The 21,077-nt window shown below is 36.5% G+C and overlaps 1 protein-coding gene across 1 annotated transcript in view; it reads right to left on the bottom strand.

Moving 5' to 3' along the window:
* Positions 1-21,077, bottom strand: part of LOC143660036 (uncharacterized) — a 45,489-nt gene that overhangs the window by 22,020 nt on the left and 2,392 nt on the right. The window contains 4 exon segments of the mRNA XM_077133378.1: positions 2,207-2,281; positions 3,672-3,767; positions 4,040-4,166; positions 4,317-4,404. Coding sequence (XP_076989493.1) covers positions 2,207-2,281; positions 3,672-3,767; positions 4,040-4,166; positions 4,317-4,334 — 316 coding nt within the window. The 5' untranslated portion in view covers positions 4,335-4,404.

Consider the following 21,077-nt stretch of genomic DNA (forward strand, 5'->3'; position numbering starts at 1 on the left):
AGGTTACCAGAAAATAGAATGTACCTAGAGAATGGAGAGGTGATACTCAATGTGTGTGGAATTTTTTACTGGCTGAATTTAAATGTTTGGAAATGGATAGAGGTGATGGTAGTACATTATGGTGTATAATTAACATCACTGAATTATGCATGTGATGGTGGTTGAAAAGGGAGGTTTAGAATAGAGTATGTCACTAGAAGGAAAGCTAGAGGAAAAAATGGGGTTGTATAATTCAGTGAACCCTGTGGTGGACGATAACTGACTAATAGTACAAATATAAAAATATTCTTTCATGAACTAGAACAAATATATGTTGCTATTATAAGGAATTAATAATAGGGTGGTATATTGGGAAAAAATATAGCTATTGCAAACTATGGATTATAGTTAATAGTAATATCTTAGTATTCTTTCATCAATGGTAACAAATTTACCACTTCAGTACAAGGAATCAATAATGGGGGTGAGGGTCGGATAAGGGATATGGGATGTTTGGTTTGTGTGTGTGTGTGAAGTTATGAAAATGTTCTAAAATCAATTGTGATGATGAATGCACAATTATGTGATGAAATTGTGAGTGACTAATTGCATATTTCTACCCACTGCAGTAGAAGAGTAGTCAAGTCCTGCTACCAGGGGAATTCCTAGGGCCAAATGTTCATGCCCAAGACAAGATGCATGTGCAGAATGGTCCAGGGAGATCCCTAAGCTTTTGCCTGGAGCTTTTTCTCTAAATGCTGTATGGGTAAACTCTCACTCAGTACTCACAACTGGTAAATCTACAAAAATTGGAAAAGGTGTTTACGTTTCATTCTTTTTTTTTTTCTTATTTTCTCACATTCGAGGAAATTTATGACACACCACCAGCTGGATACAAGCTTAAGAAAAAGACATTTCAGAGTCTAAATTCCAGCAATAATACATTCAAGATTGTTATAGATTTAGGATGTTAAATTTAAAATGAGGTAGTTCAGGAGTTTAACCTCAGTATTACTGCTGTATAACTTTAGGAATTTATGTGTATCACTTTGTGCATTTGTGTGTATCACCTTATGAATTTATGTACTCTTAAAATACGTAAAAAGCATGTTCTCTAAAGGTAGTGAAACAAAATGTCTGCTGCCTCTGCCTTAGTCATGTCCAGGCATGCCCAGGAATGTCCAGGGCTGCCTATTTTTCAGACAAAAGAAATCAACTAAGGGCCAGGATTTACTGCCCGTTCTGATAGTAACTGCCCCCCTGCAAGTTCTGTTTCTGTACTTTTCCAGAGTTTACAGCCTGCTCCCACAGTAACTCCCACCCTGCTTCCTAGCCAATATAATATGGAGACAAAGAATGTTCAGGGTTCAGACTTTGGACAGGAGTCCTCTGAGTCTGCTGTGGCAATAAAAGTTGGTCAACTTCTCAGAGGCTCCGGTGCTTTCTTGCCACTGTGTTTGGAGTTTTTCCTACTTCAAAATCTCATGGTGATCAGAAAAAAAGATATCATAGAATATGCAAACTCACAGAGACAGAAGGTAGAGTTCAGGTTACCAGAGTTGGGGGGAAGGGGCAATGGGGGTTAATGTAAAGTAAGTATAAGTACTAGGTACATACCTAGAACTGAAAGCAATAATGTGAACCATGTGGTGGATGATGACTGTAATTAACAGTACAAATGTACATTATATACATCACTGTTATAAGGAGCTAGTAATAGAGGTGGTATATGGGAAAAAATGCATCTTTTTGCAAACTACAGACTACAGTTAACAGCAATATTTTAATATTCTTTCATCAATAGTAACAAATGTACCACACCAATGCTAGGGATCAATAATGGGGTGGGTGTCCCATTATTGATGGGAAGTTTTGTTGTTGTTGGGTTTTTTTTTGGAGGTGGTTAATAAAAAATGTTCAAAAATTGAGTGTGGTGATGAAACTGTGATTCTTGATTGTATACTTTGGATGGATTGCATGACGTGTGAATATATCTCAACAAAACACATTAAAAATGAAAAAAAAAGAGTATAGGGTTTTCTCCTGGGATGAAGGGAATGTTCTAATAACAGATGATAGTGAGGGTGCTGCAACATTGTAAATGTGATTAATTCCACTGAATAGTATGCCTGGGATAAGTTGGGTGTGGGAAGATTTATGTTATGTTTCCACAGTTAAAAAAAGAAGAGAGAGAAACTAAAGAGATAATGACAATTAAATGCAATACCTGGGACAGGCAATGGTGACTCAGTGGCAGAGTTCTCACCTGCCATGCTGGAGACCCAGGTTTGATTCTCAGTGCCTGTGCATGTAAAAAAATAATAAATAAATAAATAAATAAATAAATGCAATACTGATACTGAATTGGATTTAAGAGTGGAGGAGAAAAGACTCAAAAGGTCATTATTGCTGTGGGGGGGTGGATGTTGGAGTTCTCTGTATGGGGCTTGAATTTTTGCAACTGTCCTGTAAGTTTGAAATTATTTCAAAGTAAAGTTTTTTTTAAAAAAGAATGAATACCCCCTACGTGGACATGATATCCAGGGATGAAAGTCTCCCTAGCAACATGGGATATGAATCCCAGGGATAAGTCTGGTCCTGGTAACATGGGATATCTGCCTGACCAAATGGGGGCAAAGAAATGTAATCAAATAAGGTTATTAGTGGCTTTAAGAGTACAAATAGTCAAGAGGCTATTCTGGAGGCTACTCTTATGCAAGCTTCAGCTAGAGATTGCTATTTACCTCACTTTACAAACTCCAACCAAAACCATTCCTGCCAACCCTGAAGAACACCTAGGGCTCTATCTGAGATTCTACAAATGTTCCCTGTACTATGATTACTTTCCAGAAACCTACAACCTCCCGATGGGTTGCTAGGCCAGGTAAGTCCTGAAACCCTGAGGGGCCAATCTTTCCAGAACATCAACTAGTTCCATCTCACCTATTACATGTTATCGACAGCCCTTTCCAACATGAAAAAGTTAAAATGGGCATAATCCAAACACTCCTAAAGATAGGGAAAAGATCAAAGGAGAAGGAAAAGTTTTAACAGAGAAGATAAGCTTTAACAGCTGAGTATGACTGCTAAAACATTATTGATGTTTCTTTTAGTGTCTAGTGTCTTGGAGCAGCTAGAAGGAAAAAACTAAAATTGTGGAACTGTAACCCATACCAAACTCTGAAATCTGATCGATAACTATTTGTTTCAATGTACTTTGATATTTATTGCCTTTTTGCATATATGTTATATTTCACAATGAAAAATACATGAACGCATGCAATTGCTGAATCAAAAGAAAGCTAGTCAAAAGAAGGAAAAGTCAAGAATCAGTAGAAAAAATGAACAAGTGCTTAAAATTATATGTTAAAGGATTAAAAAAAATTACATGCATTTAAGAGGGAAAGAAGCAGATCCAAAGTATGTGAAACAGGATGAAGAAGATGGGCCCAAAACTCTTTGAAATGGGAGGGAATTATCACAAAAGAGTGGCCCAAAAAGTATAGATGGGAGTAAAAATGAGGGTCTTTACCTTTTCCATGTCTCCAAGGACTTTTCTCCACAAATTTTGGGAGAGAGAGATTCCTCAACCAATAATTCAAAGATGCTACCTTCCTGACCAGTTAAGGTTCTGAACTGCAGTTCAGATCTGCTCAATCCTCCCTCACTTGATCTTCTCAGTCCTCACTCACCTGGGCACCACTCTTTCATCATGTTCTTCACAACCAACCAGGGTTCTTTCCCTTGCTCCAAAAAGGAAATAACATCAGGCTTGGGAATGGAGAATCCTAGTTATAAGAAAAGAAATGGGACATAATCACACCACCCCTGAATTTAAATTCAATCTACAAGTCCTCAAGAAAGTGAGCAACTCCCTGAAAAAGAAGAGGAAAGGTGTGAAGATTTGAAGTGTGGAGAAGATGAAGGCACCACAAAGGGTTGCCCATCTGCTAATCTACAAAGCACAAAACAAGTCCCTAGGAACCAGGAAGAAATCTATCCAGACAAGTGAAAATTACACAAGAAATTCATAAATTGGAGGGGGCGGAGACATCCTTACCTAGTAATACCAGGTTGCTGTAGTTCTCCAACATTACATCTCTGTATAAATCCCTCTGATCAGGGTCCAGGCATTCCCATTCCTCCTGAGAAAAGTCTACAGCCACATCCCTGAACATCACCAACCCCTGAAATGACAAACTCATGTAGTACTGTTGAAATTAAAGGAAACTTTTTTAAGATGAAAGACAATGAAAGATGGGGATAATATACGGAGCAAATGAACTAGGTCAAGAGTGGGATAGAGTATAAAAAATAAGGTGACCAGAATAGGGTACCTCCATGTTCTTGAACATTCCTGTTGCTGTAGATAAATCTCCTGCATTCAGCTGGACTTTTCCATTATCCACACAGGGTTAGGGATGACTAAAACACACATTATTTATAGTTTCCCAAATAAATGAAAGAAGATAAAAAATATATATACAACAACCTGTAGGCCTGGAAACATCTATGACTTACTAATATTTTTTATTATGGAATTTTTCAAATATACAGCAAAACTAAAAAAACTTACAGTGAACACTTGATATGCAAATTACCATTTTCAATATACTCTCAATAGATATGAGTTCCTCCCTTTCCTTTTTTCTTATTTCTTAAAACAGAATCTTTCTAAAATGTTTATTTTTTAAAAACCTTTACTTTATCTCACATAGTAGGATTTTCATTTAATTAAAATATATATTATACTGTAAGCCATTGATTACATTATTTTAGAAGGATTCGATTGTGTGTGAAAACATCTCAATAAAATTGCCTTTAAATACAAATATATATTTCAGTTGCTAAGGGCCTTCATTGCTAAATAAAATCATAAGCATTTTTCCATATAATGAAAATTCTTGCAAACTTTTTTTATTAATTTTTAAATTTTTTTAAAAATACCAAAAAACACCAAACACAAACATTCATAATTTTTTATCACTCCATTCTACATATATAATGAGTAATTCACAATATCATCTCATAGTTGCATATTCATCATCATGATCATTTCTTGGAATATCTGCATCTATTCAGAAAAAGAAATAAAAAGAAAACAGAAAAAAATTCATACATACCATACCCCCACGCCTCCCTTTCACCTATCACCAGCATTTCACTATAAATTTATTTTAACATTTGTTCCCCCTATTATTCATCTTTATTCCATATGTTTTACTTGTCTGTTGATAAGGTAGATAAAAAGAACATCATACACATGGTTTTCACAATCACACAGTCACACTGCGAAAGCTGTATCATTATATAATCATCTTCAAGAAACAGGGCTACTGGAACACAGCTCTACATTTTCAGGCAGTTCCCTCCAGCCTCTCCACTACATCTTGACTAACAAGGTGATATCTAGCATAAAAATAACCTCCAGGATAACCTCTCGACTCTGTTTGGAATCTCTCAGCCATCAACACTAATTTTGTCTCATTTCGCTCTTCACCCTTTTGGTAGAGAAGGTTTTCTCAATATCCTGATGCTGAGTCTCAGCTCATTCTAGGGTTTTTCTCAATCCCTGGATGCTGAGTCTCAGCTCATTTCAGGATTTCTGTCTACACCCCTGGGAGTCATGTCCCATGTAGACAGGGGGAGGGTGGTGAGTTTTCTTGCTGTGTTGGCTGGAGAGAGAGGCCACATCTCAGCAACAAAAGAGGTTCTCTTGAGGGTGACTCTTAGGCCTAATTTTAAGTAGGCTTGACCTATCCTTTGTGGGGTTAAGTTTCATATGAACAAACCCCAAGTTTGGGGGCTCAGCCTATAATTTTGATTGTCCGCATTGCTTTGCAAACTTTTTTTTAACTGATTTTATCTTTCATGGTATGAGCATGAGGCATTATTACATGACATTATTCCATTATTTTGGATATTTAGATTGAAGATCTGTATTCCTTTACAGCTTTGAGTCTACAATTCTCAAAACCTTATATAATCTGATTTTACTTGTTAAAAAGAGCAAACAGTAATTTAAAACTCCAAAACCATAGAAAATCTAATGATCTAGTCCTTAGGAATATTTATTAAAATGATTATGAAAAGCAAGAAAATGATGAATACAAACTTTTCTTTAGAGATTACCCTTTGAAGGGAGGGGAGGGCACTAAGTTTCATCAATAATAATTTCTATTCTGGAGGTAGGTACATGAGTGTTCTATTATTCTTCCGTGGTATGAAATATTTAGTAGCTTTGCATTTTTTTTAAGAATGAACTTAAAATACAAATTAAAGACCCAAAGCACACTCGTTTCCTGGTGCCTGTCCACGCAAAAAAAAAAAAAAAAAACAAACAAACAAAAAAACCCAAAGCATAAATAACAAAAGAAAAAATAGATAAATGGGACCTCCTCAAAACTGAATACTTCTGTGCTTCAAAGGATTTTGCCAAAGGGTGAAAAGGCAGCCAACTCAATGGGAGCAAGTATTTAGAAACCACATATCTGATAAGAGTCTGACATCCAGAAAATATAAATAACTTCTACATTCAACAAGAAAGACAAACAACCCAATTATAAAATGGGCAAAAGACATGAACTGACATTTCTTCAAAGAGGAAATACAAATAGCTAAAAAGCATATGAAAAAATGCTTATCTAAACTATTAGAGAAATGCAAATTAAAATCACAATGAGGTATCATCTTACCTGACTAGAATGGTCACTATTAAACAAACAGGAAACTACAAGTGTTGGAGAGGAACACTTATGCACTGCAGGTGGGTGATTCCTCATAAAACTAAATGTAGAGCTGTCCTATGACCTGGAAGTTCCACTGCTCTAGTTCTAGTATATACCCAGAAGATCTGAAAGCAGGGACATGAACAGATATTTGCATATCCAGAAGATCTGAAAGCAGGGACATGAACAGATATTTGCACACCAAGATTCACAGTGGCATTATTCACATTTGCTAAAAGGTGGAAACAATCCAAGCATCCATCAACAGATCAATGGACAAACAAAACGTGGTATATACATAGGATGGAATATTACTCAGCAGTAAGAAGGAATGAAGTCCTGAAACATGCAACAACCTGGATGAATCTTGAGAACATAATGCTGAGTGATATGTCAGACAAAAAAAGGACAAATGTATTATTTCACTAATATGAACTAATTATAATTTATAAACTCATAGTCATAAAATTCAGAATACAGGTTACCAAGAGATAGAATAAGGCTAGTCAATGGGGAGTGGCTGACTAATAAGAACAGATTTTTAACTAGGCTGAACTTAAAAATTTGGAAATGGACAGAGGTGAGAGTAGCATATTAATTGGGATTACAAATAATAGTGCTGAATTGTCTGTGAATGTGGTTGAAAGGGGTTGTTTAGAGTCATGTGTATCACCAGAAGGAAAATTAGAGTTTAAAATATGGGATTGTATAACACAGTGCACCTTCTGGTGGACAATGTCTGTGATTAACATTACAAGTAAAAATATGTTCTTACATGAACTCGAAGAAATGCACAACACTTTTACAAAGAGTTAATAATAGAGTGGTATATGTAAAAAGAAAAAGTGCTTTTAGAAACCATGGACTATAGTTAACAGTAAAAGATTAATTATTTCATCAACAGTAACAAATGTACCACACCAATACTAGGGGTTAACAACAGAGGGGGATAAAGGTATAGGGTATTTTGGGTTTTCCTTTTTATGTCTATTTGTTATTTTTCTTTTTGAAGTAATGAAAATGTTCTAAAATCGACTGTGGTGATGACTGCACAACTATGTAATGATGGAGGAAGCCATTGATTATATACTTTAGATGGATTATATGGTGTGTCAATATATCACAATAAAATTTGCATTAAGGGCAGGCCACAGTGGCTCAGCAGGTAGAGTTCTTGCCTACCATGCCAGAGACCCGGTTCAATTCCTGGTGCCTGCCCATGCTAAAAAAAAACAAAAAAACAAAAAAAACTTTGCATTAAAAAAAAAATAAACATGTTTGTGGAGTTTAATTATCCAACTCAAACATCACCTCTACTTCATTAAACCACAGTTCTAACAAGAGAGGCTCTAATAGTTCCCCAAAGAAATGTAGCTAGGCTCCAATGTATTCTACCGCACAGAAATGTAAACAAAGAGAAAGCAGGAGACTAAAAGAAGAGAGTGAGCTCAGGGTACTGTTACTCCCTCTCTGACTGCTATGAGAGGATCTTGATGGAAGTGAGTTGGGAAAGGAAGTTTCTGGAAAAGAAACTCCATGTGACATAGGAAAAAAAAGTGAAAAACCACACATTATATTTCAAGGGAGAAAAAAACATCAACTCACCTGGAATATGGATTTTTAAATTGTAAACCTGACTTGTATTTCTCTAAATTTCTCTCTTGGAAAAGTACAGCATCCAGAAAAAGTAGCTATGGGAGAGAAAAAGAAAGCTCACAATATGCCCCAAATGACTTTACACCTCCTTTTAGATTTCCTGGTTAAGGTTCCTACCCCATCACTATACACACACCCCACCCCACCACCACCACCACCAAACACAAACCGATGGGAACTAAAAGGAGTCTGTACAAATCTAAGCCCTTCTCTAAGCAGGTTAGAATCCAAAAACAGCAGGAGAGAATCGGGACAGATGTTCTCTGGCATCCCCACCCCACGCTATCTTGCTCAGCCAGCCATCACAGGTGGGAGAGGCAGGACTGAGGGGAAGAGATGGCTCCAGAGCACGATCTGTGAGAAGCCTCAAGGAGAAATGTATCCTTTCCATGATATCTGGGCTTTGGTTTGGCAAATAATTACTAACAAACCAAGTGCCAAAGGACATTCAAGGCAAACCCAAGCAGATACAAAACTTTAGACAAGTCAAGGAAATCAACCTACAAAATAAACTTCATCAAAATAAATATATGGGTGGAGTTTGGAACTTCTGGGTCAAGATGGCGGCTTAACAATGTGCACATTTTAGTTCGTCCTCCAGAACAACTACTGAATGACCAGAAACAGTACAGAACAGCTCCTGGGGCCACGTCAGTGACCAGACACACAGTGTACCCTAGTCTGGACCAGCTGGACAAGCTGCAAGCCCCCACAGAATCGTGAGTTCCCAAAGCTGTGGCAGCCGGCACCCCTCCTTCACAGGCTGCTTCCCAGAGGGGAAAGGAAAGGAACTTTACCAGCAGCAGGGACTGAGCACAATTAAACGCCAATTGTGGAATTAATAAACAAATTCTGACTACTAAAAATAGGCCCCAGCTTAGGTGAACCTGGTCAAAGTGGAGATTGCTCATTTTTGCCCCAACACTAAGGGAGCAGGGCCAATGGAAAAAGGGGGGGAAAAAAAAGAAGGAAACAGAGGTTTTTGTGGCTGTGTTTCTACAAAGGCTTGACTGCCTTTGAATATAGTGGCAGGACTTCTCAGGCTGCAACTGCCCCAGGCATAGGCAGAAGTGAGCTCTGTTGGGGGCTTGTCTGGAGCCTATGCCTTCCCCAGGGGAGGGGTGAAGACCAGCTCAGGTGGAATTCTTCCCTCAAGGAATTCAGACACCAGGGCTTGGTAATTTGAAGCCATTAAAACCAGCCTACAACCTCTCCTCTGTCTCCACCACACCCCTAGCAGGGAGAGTCCGCCAAAGTTAGGGTACTGCATCATCTTATGCTGGTTGGACCTGAAGGCAGACAAGCGCCACATACTGGGCAGGATAAGAAAAACAGAGCCCAGAGACTTCACAGGAAAGTCTTTCAACCTGCTGGGTTCACCCTCAGGGAAAACCGATGCAGGAGACTCTTTCCTCCTGATAGGAGGCCAGTTTGGTCTGGGAAAATCCGGCTGTGGTCTATAATATCTAAGTAGACCCACCTAAGGGTGTTGGGGGGGGGAGGCACCACACAAGCAGGTCAAGAAACAAGAAAACGAGAACTGAGAAATTCTCCTCTGTTAAACAAAACTTCAGCTAGAGGTCCAGATAAAGCTGAATTGAATGTCAAAGAACAGATAGACAACAAATTCAGAATGTCAGAGGTCAAAGAGAAAGAGAGGATCTTGAAAGCAGCAAGAGAAAAGCAATCCATCACATACAAGGGAAGCCCAATAAGACTATGCACAGATCTCTCAGCAGAAACCATGGAGGCAAGAAGACAGTGGGATGATATATTTAAATTATTAAAAAGAGAAGAACTGCCAACCAAGAATTCTATATCCAGCAAAATTGTCCTTCAAAAATGAGGGAGAAATTAAAACATTTTCAGACAAAAAATCGCTAAGAGAATTTGTGACCAAGAGACCAGCTCTGCAAGAAATACTAAACGGAGCACTAGAGACAGATACAAAGACAGAAGAGAGAGGTGTGGAGAAGAGTGTAGAAAGGAAGACTATGAGTAAAGGTAAAAAGAAGGAAAATAAGATATGACATATGTGCTGGTTTGAAAGGAAGTATGCCCCTAAGAAAAGCCATGTTTTAATATAAATCCCATCTCATAAAGGTAGAATAATCTCTATTCAATACTGTATGTTTGAAACTGTAATGAGTTTCAATCTCCCTAGGTGATGTGATTTAGTCAAGAATGGCTGTTTAACTGGATCGGGGGATGGTATGTCTCCACCCATTTGAGTGGGTCTTGATTGGTTTATTGGAGTCCTATAAAAGAGGAAATATTTTGGAGAGTCAGAGAGATTCAGAGAGAGCAGAATGAGGTGGCCATGAGATGCAGAGAGTCCACGAGCCAGCAACCTTTGGAGATGAAGAAGGAAAACGCCTCCCGGGGAGCTTCATGAAATAGGAAGCCAGGAGAGAAAGCTAGCAGATGACGCTGTATTCGCCATGTGCCCTTCCAGCTGAGAGAGAAGCTCTGACTGTGTTCACCATGTGCCTTCTCACTTGAGAGAGAAATCCTAAACATCATCGGCCTTCTTGAACCAAGGTATCTTTCCCTGGATGCCTTTGATTGGACATTTCTTTAGACCTGTTTTAATTGGGACATTTTCTCTGTCTTAGAACTGTAAATCAGCAATTCATTAAATTCCCCCTTTTAAAGCCATTCCATTTCTGGTATATTGCATTCCGGCAGCTAGCAAACTAGAACCACATATAAAATCCAGAAGGCAAAATAGTAGAAGAAAGTACTACCCATGCAGTAATAACACTGAATGTTAATGGATTAAACTCCCCAATCAAAAGACATAGTCTGGCAGAATGGATTAAAAAACAGGACCCATCTATATGCTGTCTCTACTCAAAGGACATGAGGGTAAGGACACAAATGGACATTTACACACCAATGTTTATAGCAGCATTATTTACAATTATCAGAAGATGGAAACAGCCAAAATGTCCATTAACAGATGAGTGGCTAAACAAACTGTGGCATTTACATAAGATGGAATATTATGCAGCTGTAAGACAGAATAAAGTTATGAAGTTTTCATAACTTTATTCATATTTAACAACATGAATGAACCTTAAGGACATTATGCTGAGTGTGATTAGCCAGAAACAAAAGGACAAATACTGTATGGTCTCACTGATATAAACTGACGTTAGTGAATAAACTTGGAATATTTCATTGGTAACAGAGATCATCAGGAGATAGAAATAGGATAAGATATTGGGTAATTGGAGCTGAAGGGATACAGATGATTGTGCAACAGAACTGAATATAAAAACTCAGAAATGGAGAGCACAATACTACTTAACTGTAACACGGTTATGTTAAAAAACTGAATGAAGCTGCATATAAGAATGATAGAGGGAGGAGGGCTGGGGCATAAATGAAATCACAAAGAAAGAAAGATGATAAAGATTGAGATTGTATAATCTAGAAATGCCTAGAGTGTATAATGATAGTGACTAAATGTACAAATTTTAAAAACGTTTTTGCATGAGGAAGAACAAAAGAATGTCATTACCGCAGTGTGCCGAAAATAGATGGTAATTAATATTTTAAAATTTCAACTTATGTGTGAGACTAAAGCAAAAAATGTTTACTTGGTACAAAATTTATATTTTGACTAGTGCATCTCCTAATATAACTTATGTAGATAGTTGGTTGAACACCTTAAGTACATGGAACTTTGGGTAGGACATGAGATTTTGTTGGTTTGTCCAGGTGATGACCTGATGAATCCCAGAGTGATTTGATCAGTGAGTGGAAAAGTATTTGCAAAGCCCCCTTTGGGGAATGGTGAGAACGGGGGGAAATTCAACTTCCCCAAGTTGAATTCTTGATATTCTCACAAGCAGTGTGGGCAAACAAAGCTATAGGCTGAGCTCCCAGTCTTGGGGTTTGTTCATATGAAACTTAACCCCACAGGGGATAGGTCAAGCATACTTAAAATTAGGCCTAAGAGTCACCCCCAAGAGAACCTCTTTTGTTGCACAGGTGTGGCCTCTCTCTCCAGCCAACACCGCAAGCAAACTTACCACCCTCCCCCTGTCTAAGTGGGACATGACTCCCAGGGTGTGGATCTTCCTGGCAACGTGGGACAGAAATCCCAGAATGAGCTGAGATTCAGCATCAAGGGATTGAAAAAAACTCTAGAATGAGCTGAGATCCAGCATCAAGGGATTGAGAAAACCTTCTTGACCAAAAGGGGGAATAGTGAAATGAGACAAAGTGTCAATGGCTGAGCGGTTCCAAACAGAGTGGAGAGGTTATCCTGGAGGTTATTCTTATGCATTAAGTAGATATCACCTTGTTATCCAAGATGTAATGGAGAGGCTGGAGGGAACTGCCTGAAAATGTAGAGCTGTGTTCCAGTAGCCATGTTTCTTGATGATGATTGTATAATGATATAGCTTTCACAATGTGACTGTATGATTGTGAAAACCTTGTGTCTGATGCTCCTTTTATCTACCTTGTCAACAGATGAGTAGAACATATGGAATAAAAATAAATAATAGGGGGAACAAATGCTAAAATAAATTTAGTTTGAAATGCTAGTGATCAATGAAAGGGAGAGGTAAGGGGTATGGTATGTAAATTTTTTTTCTATGTTTTTGTTTTATTTTTCTGTTGTCTTTTTATTTCTTTTTCTGAATTGATGCAAATGTTCTGGGAAATGATCATGATAAATATGCAACTATGTGATGATATTGTGAATTGCTGAGTGTATGTGTTGGGAATGTTTGTGTTTCTTTCTTGCAATTTTTTTTAATTAATAAAAAATTTTAAAAAATAAATAAACTTAGTTTGAAATGCTAGTGATCAGCGAAAGGGAGGGGTAAGAGGTAAGGTATGTAAAAAATTTTTTTTATGTTTTTGTTTTATTTTTCTGTTGTCTTTTTATTTCTCTTTTTGAATTGATGCACATGTTCTGGGAAATGATCATGATAATGAATATGCAACTATGTGATGACATGGTGAATTGCTAAGTGTATGTGTAGAGAGGAATGAGCATGTGTTGAGAATGTTTGTGTTTCTTTCTTGTAATTTTTTTTAATTAATAAAAAAATTTTTAAAAATGCCCTGAACACAACAGAAAATCACAAAGTACATGAAGATTCAGGCAGCTAAAGCCCAGACAAATGACTAAATCAAAACACCGCAGGGTCACAGGAACTTGGAACAACTAATCAAGGATGTTTATAATGACATAAAAGGATATCAAGAAGACACTGGAGTAACAAAATAAAGTCTATCCTGAGAGATTCCAAACAGAGTCGAGAGGTTATCCTGGAGGTTATTCTTATACATTAAGTAGATATCACCCTGTTGTTCAAGATGTAGTGGAGAGGCTGGAGGGAACTGCCTGAAAACATAGAGCTGTGTTCCAGTAGCCCTGTTTCTTGATGATGATTGAACAATGATATAGCTTTCACAATGAGACTCTGTGAATTTGAAAACCTTGTGTCTGATGCTCCTTTTAGCTACTATATCAACAGAAGAGTAGAACATATGGAACAAAAATAAATAGGGGGAACAAATGTTAAATTTAGTTTGAAATGCTAGTGGTAAATGAAAGTGAGGGGTAAGGGGTATGGTATATATAATCTTTTTTTTCTCTATTATCATTTTATTTCTTTTTCTGTTGTCTTTTTATTTCTTTTTCTAAATCGATGCAAATGTTCTAAGAAATGATGAATGTGCAACTATGTGATGATATTAAGAATTACTGATTGTATATGTAGAACGGAATGATATCTTAATGTTTTGTTTGTTAATTTTTTTTAATTAATAAAAAAAGTTTAAAAAATAAAGTCTATCAGTGGTTAAGAGAGTTTAAATAGAGTTGCAAGGCTATTCTGGAGGCCACTCTTACACAAGCTTCAGCTAGGTATTGCTAATTACCTTCATTTGCCAAACCGTAACCAAAATCATTCCTGTTAACCCTAAAGAACACCTAGGGCTCTATCTGAAATTTTACTTAAGTGTCACATCCTAAGATTACTTTCCAGAAACCTACTACCTCCAGATAGGTTCCTAGGCCACATAAGTCCTGAAAGTCAGAGGGGCCAGCCTCTTCAAGAACATCAACTAGTTCCAACCCCCAGCCTATGTTGTCCACTCCCCTTTTCAACATGAAAAAGTTAGAATGAGCATAGCCCAAATATCCCTAAAGATTGGAGAAGGAGGAGTTAAAAGAGAGAAGATAGGATTAACAAATGAATATGAGTGCTGAATCACTATATTGATATTTCTTTTAGTTTCCAGTGTCTTGGAGCAGTTAGAAGGAAAAACATGAAATTGTGGAACTGTAACTCATACCAAACTCTGAAATCTGTACTATAACTACTTGATACAATTTACTCTGAAATTTATTGCTTTTTTGGATATGTTATATTTCACAATTGAAAATTGTTTTAAAAAAATACACTAGAGACACAACAGCAGGTGTAAAGAGGAAGAAGAAAGGATCAGTGAGCTAGAAGCCAGAGCATCCAAATTCAAACAGACAAAAGAGCAGAGAAACAATTGGAAAAGTTTGAGCAGGGTCTCAGGAAAATGACCGATACCACGAACTACATGAACACTCACTTCATGGGTGTAGAAGTGAAAATACACATGATCATATCAGTTGATGCAAAAAAAAAAGCATGCTTTCTTAATGGAAGATAGGAGTAGAAGGAAACTTCCTCAACGTGATTAACAGCATATATGAAAACTCCACAGCTAACATCATACTCAAGGGTGAAAGACTGAAGGCTTTCCCTTTAAGACTGGGAACAAGACAAACATGCCCCCGTCATTATTCTTATTCAACATCGTGCTAGAAGTCCTAGCTAGAATAATTAGGCAAGAAATAGAAATAAAAGGCATCCAAGACAGAAAGGAAAAAGTAAAACTTTTACTACTTTGCAGACGACATGATCCTATATTTAGAAAATCTATGACAAATCTATTAGAGGTAATAAATGAGTTAAGCAAAGTGGTGGGATACAAGATCAACAGGCAAAAATCAGTAGCGTTTCTACACACTAGTACTGATCACTCCCAGGAGGAAATCAAGAAAAAAATTCCATTTACAATAACAACTAAAAGAACCAAACATTTAGGAAAAAAATTAACTAAGGCTGTAAAGGACCTATATTCAAAAAACTACAAAACATTGCTAAAAGAAATTTTAAAAACCTAACAAATTAGAAAAACATTCTGAAATCATGGATTGGAAGACTAAATACAGTTAAATGTCAATTCTACCAAAATTGATTTACAAATTCATTGCAATCCCAATAAAACTTCCAATGCCTACTTTAAAGAAATAGAAAGGCCAATCATCAGATTTATTTGGAAAGGTAGGGGCCCTGAATAGCCAAAAACATCTTGAAAAAAAGAACAAAGTTGGAGGTCTCAAACTGCCTGACTTAAAAACTTATTACAAAGCTATAGTGGTCAAAACAGCATGGTACTGCCAAAAAGATAGACATATTGATAAATGGAACCAAATTAAGAGTTCAGAAATAGAGTTGCACACATGAACAGTCAATTGATTTTCAACGAGGCTGCCAAGTCCACTCAACTGTAGAAAGAAGAGTTTTTCAACAAATAGTGCTGGGAGAACTGAATATACATATCCAAAAGAATGAAACAGTACCCCTATCTCATACCTTATACAAAAATTAACATAAAGTGGATCAAAGCCCTAAATATAAAAGCCAGAACCATAAAACTCCTAAAAGAAAATGTAGTGATGCATCTTCAAGGTCTGGTAGTACGAGATGGTTTCTTAAACCAAAGAACAGGCAACAAAAGAACAAAATAGATAAACGGGACCTCCTAAAAACTGGATACTTTTGTTCTAATGCACAAAAGAACTTTCTCAAAAAGGTGAAAAGGCAGCCTACTCGATGGGAGAAAATATTTTGAAACAACATATCAGATATGGGTTTAATATACAGAATATTTTTAAAAATCCTACAATTCAACAATATGAAGACAAATAATCCAATTAAGAAATGGTTGGCAAAAGACTTGAACACTCATTTTTCCAGAGAGGAAATACAAATGGCTAAAAAGCACATGAAAAGATGCTCAACATCACTAGCTATCATGGCAATGCAAATCAAAACCACAATGAGTTATCATTTCCCACCTACTAGAATGGCCATTATCAAAAAAACAAAACTACAAATGGTGGAGAGGAAGTGGAGAAACAGGAACACTTATTCACTGCTGTTGAGAATGTAGAATGGTATGGTACTTTGGAAGACAGTGGAGCTGTTCCTCAGAAGCTAAATATAGAATTGTCATTTGATCCAGCAATCCCGCTCTGAGTTACATACTCAGAAGAACTAATGACAGAGATGAGGAACAGGCATTTGCACACCAATTTTCATAGTGGCATTATTCACAATTGCCAAAGTTGTAAACAACCCAAGTGTCCATCAACCAATGAATGGATAAAGAAAATGTGGCATATACATACAATGGAATATTATTCAGCAGTAAGAAGGAATGTAGTCCTTAAGCACATGACAACATAGATAAATTCTGTGGTGGACAATAATGGTAATTAATAGTACAAATAAATGTTCTTTTATGACTAGAGCAAATGTATGTTACTAATACAAGGAGTTAATAATAGAGTGGTATATGGGAAAAATGTACCTATTGCAAAAATATGGACTATAGTTAACTGTAATATTTTAATATTCCTCATCAACAGTAACCAATGTACCACACCAATGCTAAGGATTAATAATAGTGGGAAGTAAGAGGTTGGGATGTTTGGGTTTGTTTTTATTTTTTGAGTTATGAAAATATTCTAAAATTGATTGTAGTGGTGTATGTACAAAAATGTGATGATACTGTGAACACTGATCATATACTTTGGATAGACTGAATGTGTGACTATGTCTCAATAAGACTGCTTAAAAAGTGAAAAAAACAACACTAGTAAAATAGTTGATAACATGGAGGAAATAATATAAAAAATACAGACAGAAAGAGAAGGGGGGAAAATCAGGTAAATCATAAAAAAATACAGATAAAAGTAGAAGGAAAAAGTCTCAAAAGGTAGTTTTGTTAACATGGGTTACCTCTGGGTGGTGATTTTACTTTTCTTACATATACTCAAGAATATTTCCAACATTTTGTTAGAATTTTATTCTAGGTTTACAGGGTAATTAAGAGGCAGCCTATATACCACAGTGCTGCATATTATTATGGAATACTGTATATCTTGATTTTTTTACATTCTTGGGACATTACCATTTCCAGAAATTTATCCCTGGCTACTTCTTTCCCTCAGGTCCCAACCTTGAACTTTCTATTTTTAATCTATAGTAATGCATTAAGTTTATTTATTTTTATTTTATTATTATTTTTTTAACATGGGCAGGCACCGGGAAACGAACTACATGTACAGGTGTTCAGTAGTTCCATTGCTGCTTGCTTCACCTCCATGATAGATGGGTTCATTATGCATGTGCAATGTGCACTTGCTCTACTTGTCTCAATGTACCTCCAATAGCTGCATAATCACTTGGCTCCATTTTGTTTTGGCTATCTCACCATAAGATTAAAAACAGTAAGACAGAAAGCTAACTTGAGGAAATGGATTTATAATCACAGTATCCCCATGGATCAATATCATTTAGACATGACATGACAGTGGTTTCAATGGTAGAATGAAATCTTATTCCTAAAACTGGCCATATAATGTCATCTGCACTTGTAAAGTGGACTTTATAGCATATAAATTTATACTTTCTGTATATTACCTTATACTTGTTGGTCTATTTGAAACCTAAAGAGACCATGTCTTTTAGAGCTTTATATCTCTGCAAGTAAAGGTTTTTCATATTTCACTAAATATGCACTAAATATCTGGTGCTTTACCCAGAAGCTTCATTTTTAGCTGTTTATCCAAGGCAATAACTTTTTTTTTTTTTTGTATTCTGTATGGCAGGGGTTACATTTCATTCTTTTTCCATGTGAATATCCCGTTATTGTAGCACCATTCATTTAATTTTGTTGTTTTGTTTACCTGTTTGTTATGGTTTTTGTTTGTTTGCTTTGGGAAGTGCATGGGATGGGAATCGAACCCAGGTCTCCTGTATGGCAGGCAAGAATTATATCACTAAACTACCCTTGCACCTCCCAATTACCCTTGCACCCCACCCCCCACCAAAGCAATAACTTTTAAAGAGTATAGACCTGTTGCAGAAGAATGTTTCTCAAAGATCAAAACAGAAACATAAATGGGCTTCACCAGGTAATAGTTCAAATAGATTATGATAAATAATATAATACAATACTTTTTAAAAGAAAAGACATAAATTATTACATGAGATTGGCAAAAAGGTGGGGGGGAAAAGCAGCCCTGTTAGGGTTTAGGAATATTTCTCTGCACTAGGTTTTTTATGCATAGAACTTCCAATACAGATGGAACCATACTACGCAATTTTGTATTCTTTCTCTTTCTCATTCAAAATTATATTTTCTCTTGCCATCATAAATACTTCATTCATGGCATTTTAATGGCTTATAACTTCTCTAAATGGCCACAAGATTGTTTACTTAGCCATTTTGTTTACTTCTGCCTATGATCCTCTAATCTTTGTTGCAAATGTTTTCCCTCAATTTGCTCACATTTTAATTTTGGGGGGAAAGGGGGCTTACAGATGTCAATTTTGGCACATTTAGCTGAACCCTACCTTTTCTTTTGTGTTTTCTTGTCTCACTTTTAAGCTATAATTCATTTGAATTATGCTCCAAATACATACAAATCAAGAGAAAAATTCATAAATATACCCATCAAAATATAGAGAATATGACTGGATAACAGAGCTAGCAATAATTTTAGTCTTTATAATTTTAATCAACCAATAAAACATCTTCTGCTTGAAGGACAAAAAAGAAAGAGTATAGGAAAGAAAGACATGCAGGCAGCAGGAAATTAATGTCAGTAATATAACAGGTATCAGCAAGGAAATCAGTGTAACTTAACCAAATAACACCAGCATAATTTCTAACATTTTAAAAAAACTTACAAAGTTTCCTGTACACTGAGATACTCTCACTATCAATATCACAAAACATAATAGATGATTTTCAGTGAAGTGGAATAAAAGGTATTCATTAAATATGGGCCATACCCACTTTATCTACATTGAATTATTAATTTTTAAAAAAGGAGTTTCAGAATAAAATCTTTGAGACATGTCTTCCAAATACTTCTCTTTCTAAAAAGGAGGGAGAGGGCAATGGGAGATTTAAATATAACATTTTCTTGAGTTTTTCTATTTCTTTGAATTATTGCCTAAAGTTGGTCATAATAAGAAAATGTATGTGTTCTTTCAAACATGACTGCATAAAATGCTACCACAGCATGTGATTTACTTAACATTTCCCTATTTATGAAAAATAATTCTGGATATTATCACTGTGGTAGTTTGGAGTTGTTTATACAGCAGAAAAATATGTTCCTGGACTTGTTACATTCCTGCGGCTATGAGACCATTATAGGTAGTACCTTTTTCATGAGTTTTCCTCAGTTAGGGTGTGGACCATTTCAGTTAGGATGGGTCTTGATCCTATTACCAGAATCCTTTATGAAAGAGTGAAATTCAGAGAGAAAGTCACAGAGGGATCAGCCAGAAGATGAATACCAATGGAACCCAGAAGAAAATGGGAAGACCAGGAAATGCTGTCACGTACTTACAAAATGTCAAGATAAGGACCAAGAATCACCAACAGCTATCCTACAACACCAGTCTTCGAAGAGAAAGAATCACCTTGATGGTGCCTTGATTTGGACTTTTTTCCCAGTCTCAAAACTAGGAGCAAATAAATTTCCATTGTTTAATCGGACCCATTTCATGGTATTCACTTGAGCACCCCAAGAAACTAAAACAATCATCTTAAGGGTTGTCCCAAGTTATTAGTCTTTTCTTGTAGATTGATCCATGGTTGCATCTTTTTATATCCCTTTGTGAATCTCAGAATATCACAGTCCTTCTTCCTCTTAGAAATCCAGTGATAGAGTTCATGAATTCCAGGTTGAGAACCTCTAATGTGGATCATTTGAGCATTTAATTCAAAATACACCTAGAAATTGGTCCAAGTGTTTATTCACAGAATACCTGGCAAATCCATGATGCTACAGATACTGACTCTTTGATCAAGGCCCCAATCTCATTTCTACTCTAAAAATAACTGGCAAAGTGAAAAATTTTATCACTTATGGACTTAGACTAACACCATGTCATAAACTGCCTGGCTTTCAATCCCAAGGCTACTAATCTCATCTTCTTCAATTCAGTCACTGCGATAAAGACTATTGTATTTACCTCCCTAGGCCAACAGAGATCTAAGAGCGGACTTGGCCCACAGGAGAAGCTGTCAAAATTAATAGCCAAGGACAGACAGAAAGCTAGGTCTATGGAGCCAACCCCAGGGCCCCCCATTTTTTTATTCAAATGGGAAGTACTAGGGATCAGGAATCTTGAATAGGCTTTTGTTGATCAGGAATTGTCAAAAGAGGAAACATAAATCATGTTCTGAAAAATAAAAAAGATTTTCAGTGAAGAAAAAACCAATGCACCTTAATCTTGGCCTTTGAATGTTCAACAGCCATTATTCTACCTCCTCTTTGCGTCAGAACTGTGAAAGGAGGAAGCAATTGAGAAGACACTTGGGTTTTCTCGAAACCCA

Source organism: Tamandua tetradactyla, chromosome 16 (genome assembly GCF_023851605.1).
Source record: "Tamandua tetradactyla isolate mTamTet1 chromosome 16, mTamTet1.pri, whole genome shotgun sequence".
Lineage (NCBI taxonomy): Eukaryota > Metazoa > Chordata > Mammalia > Pilosa > Myrmecophagidae > Tamandua > Tamandua tetradactyla.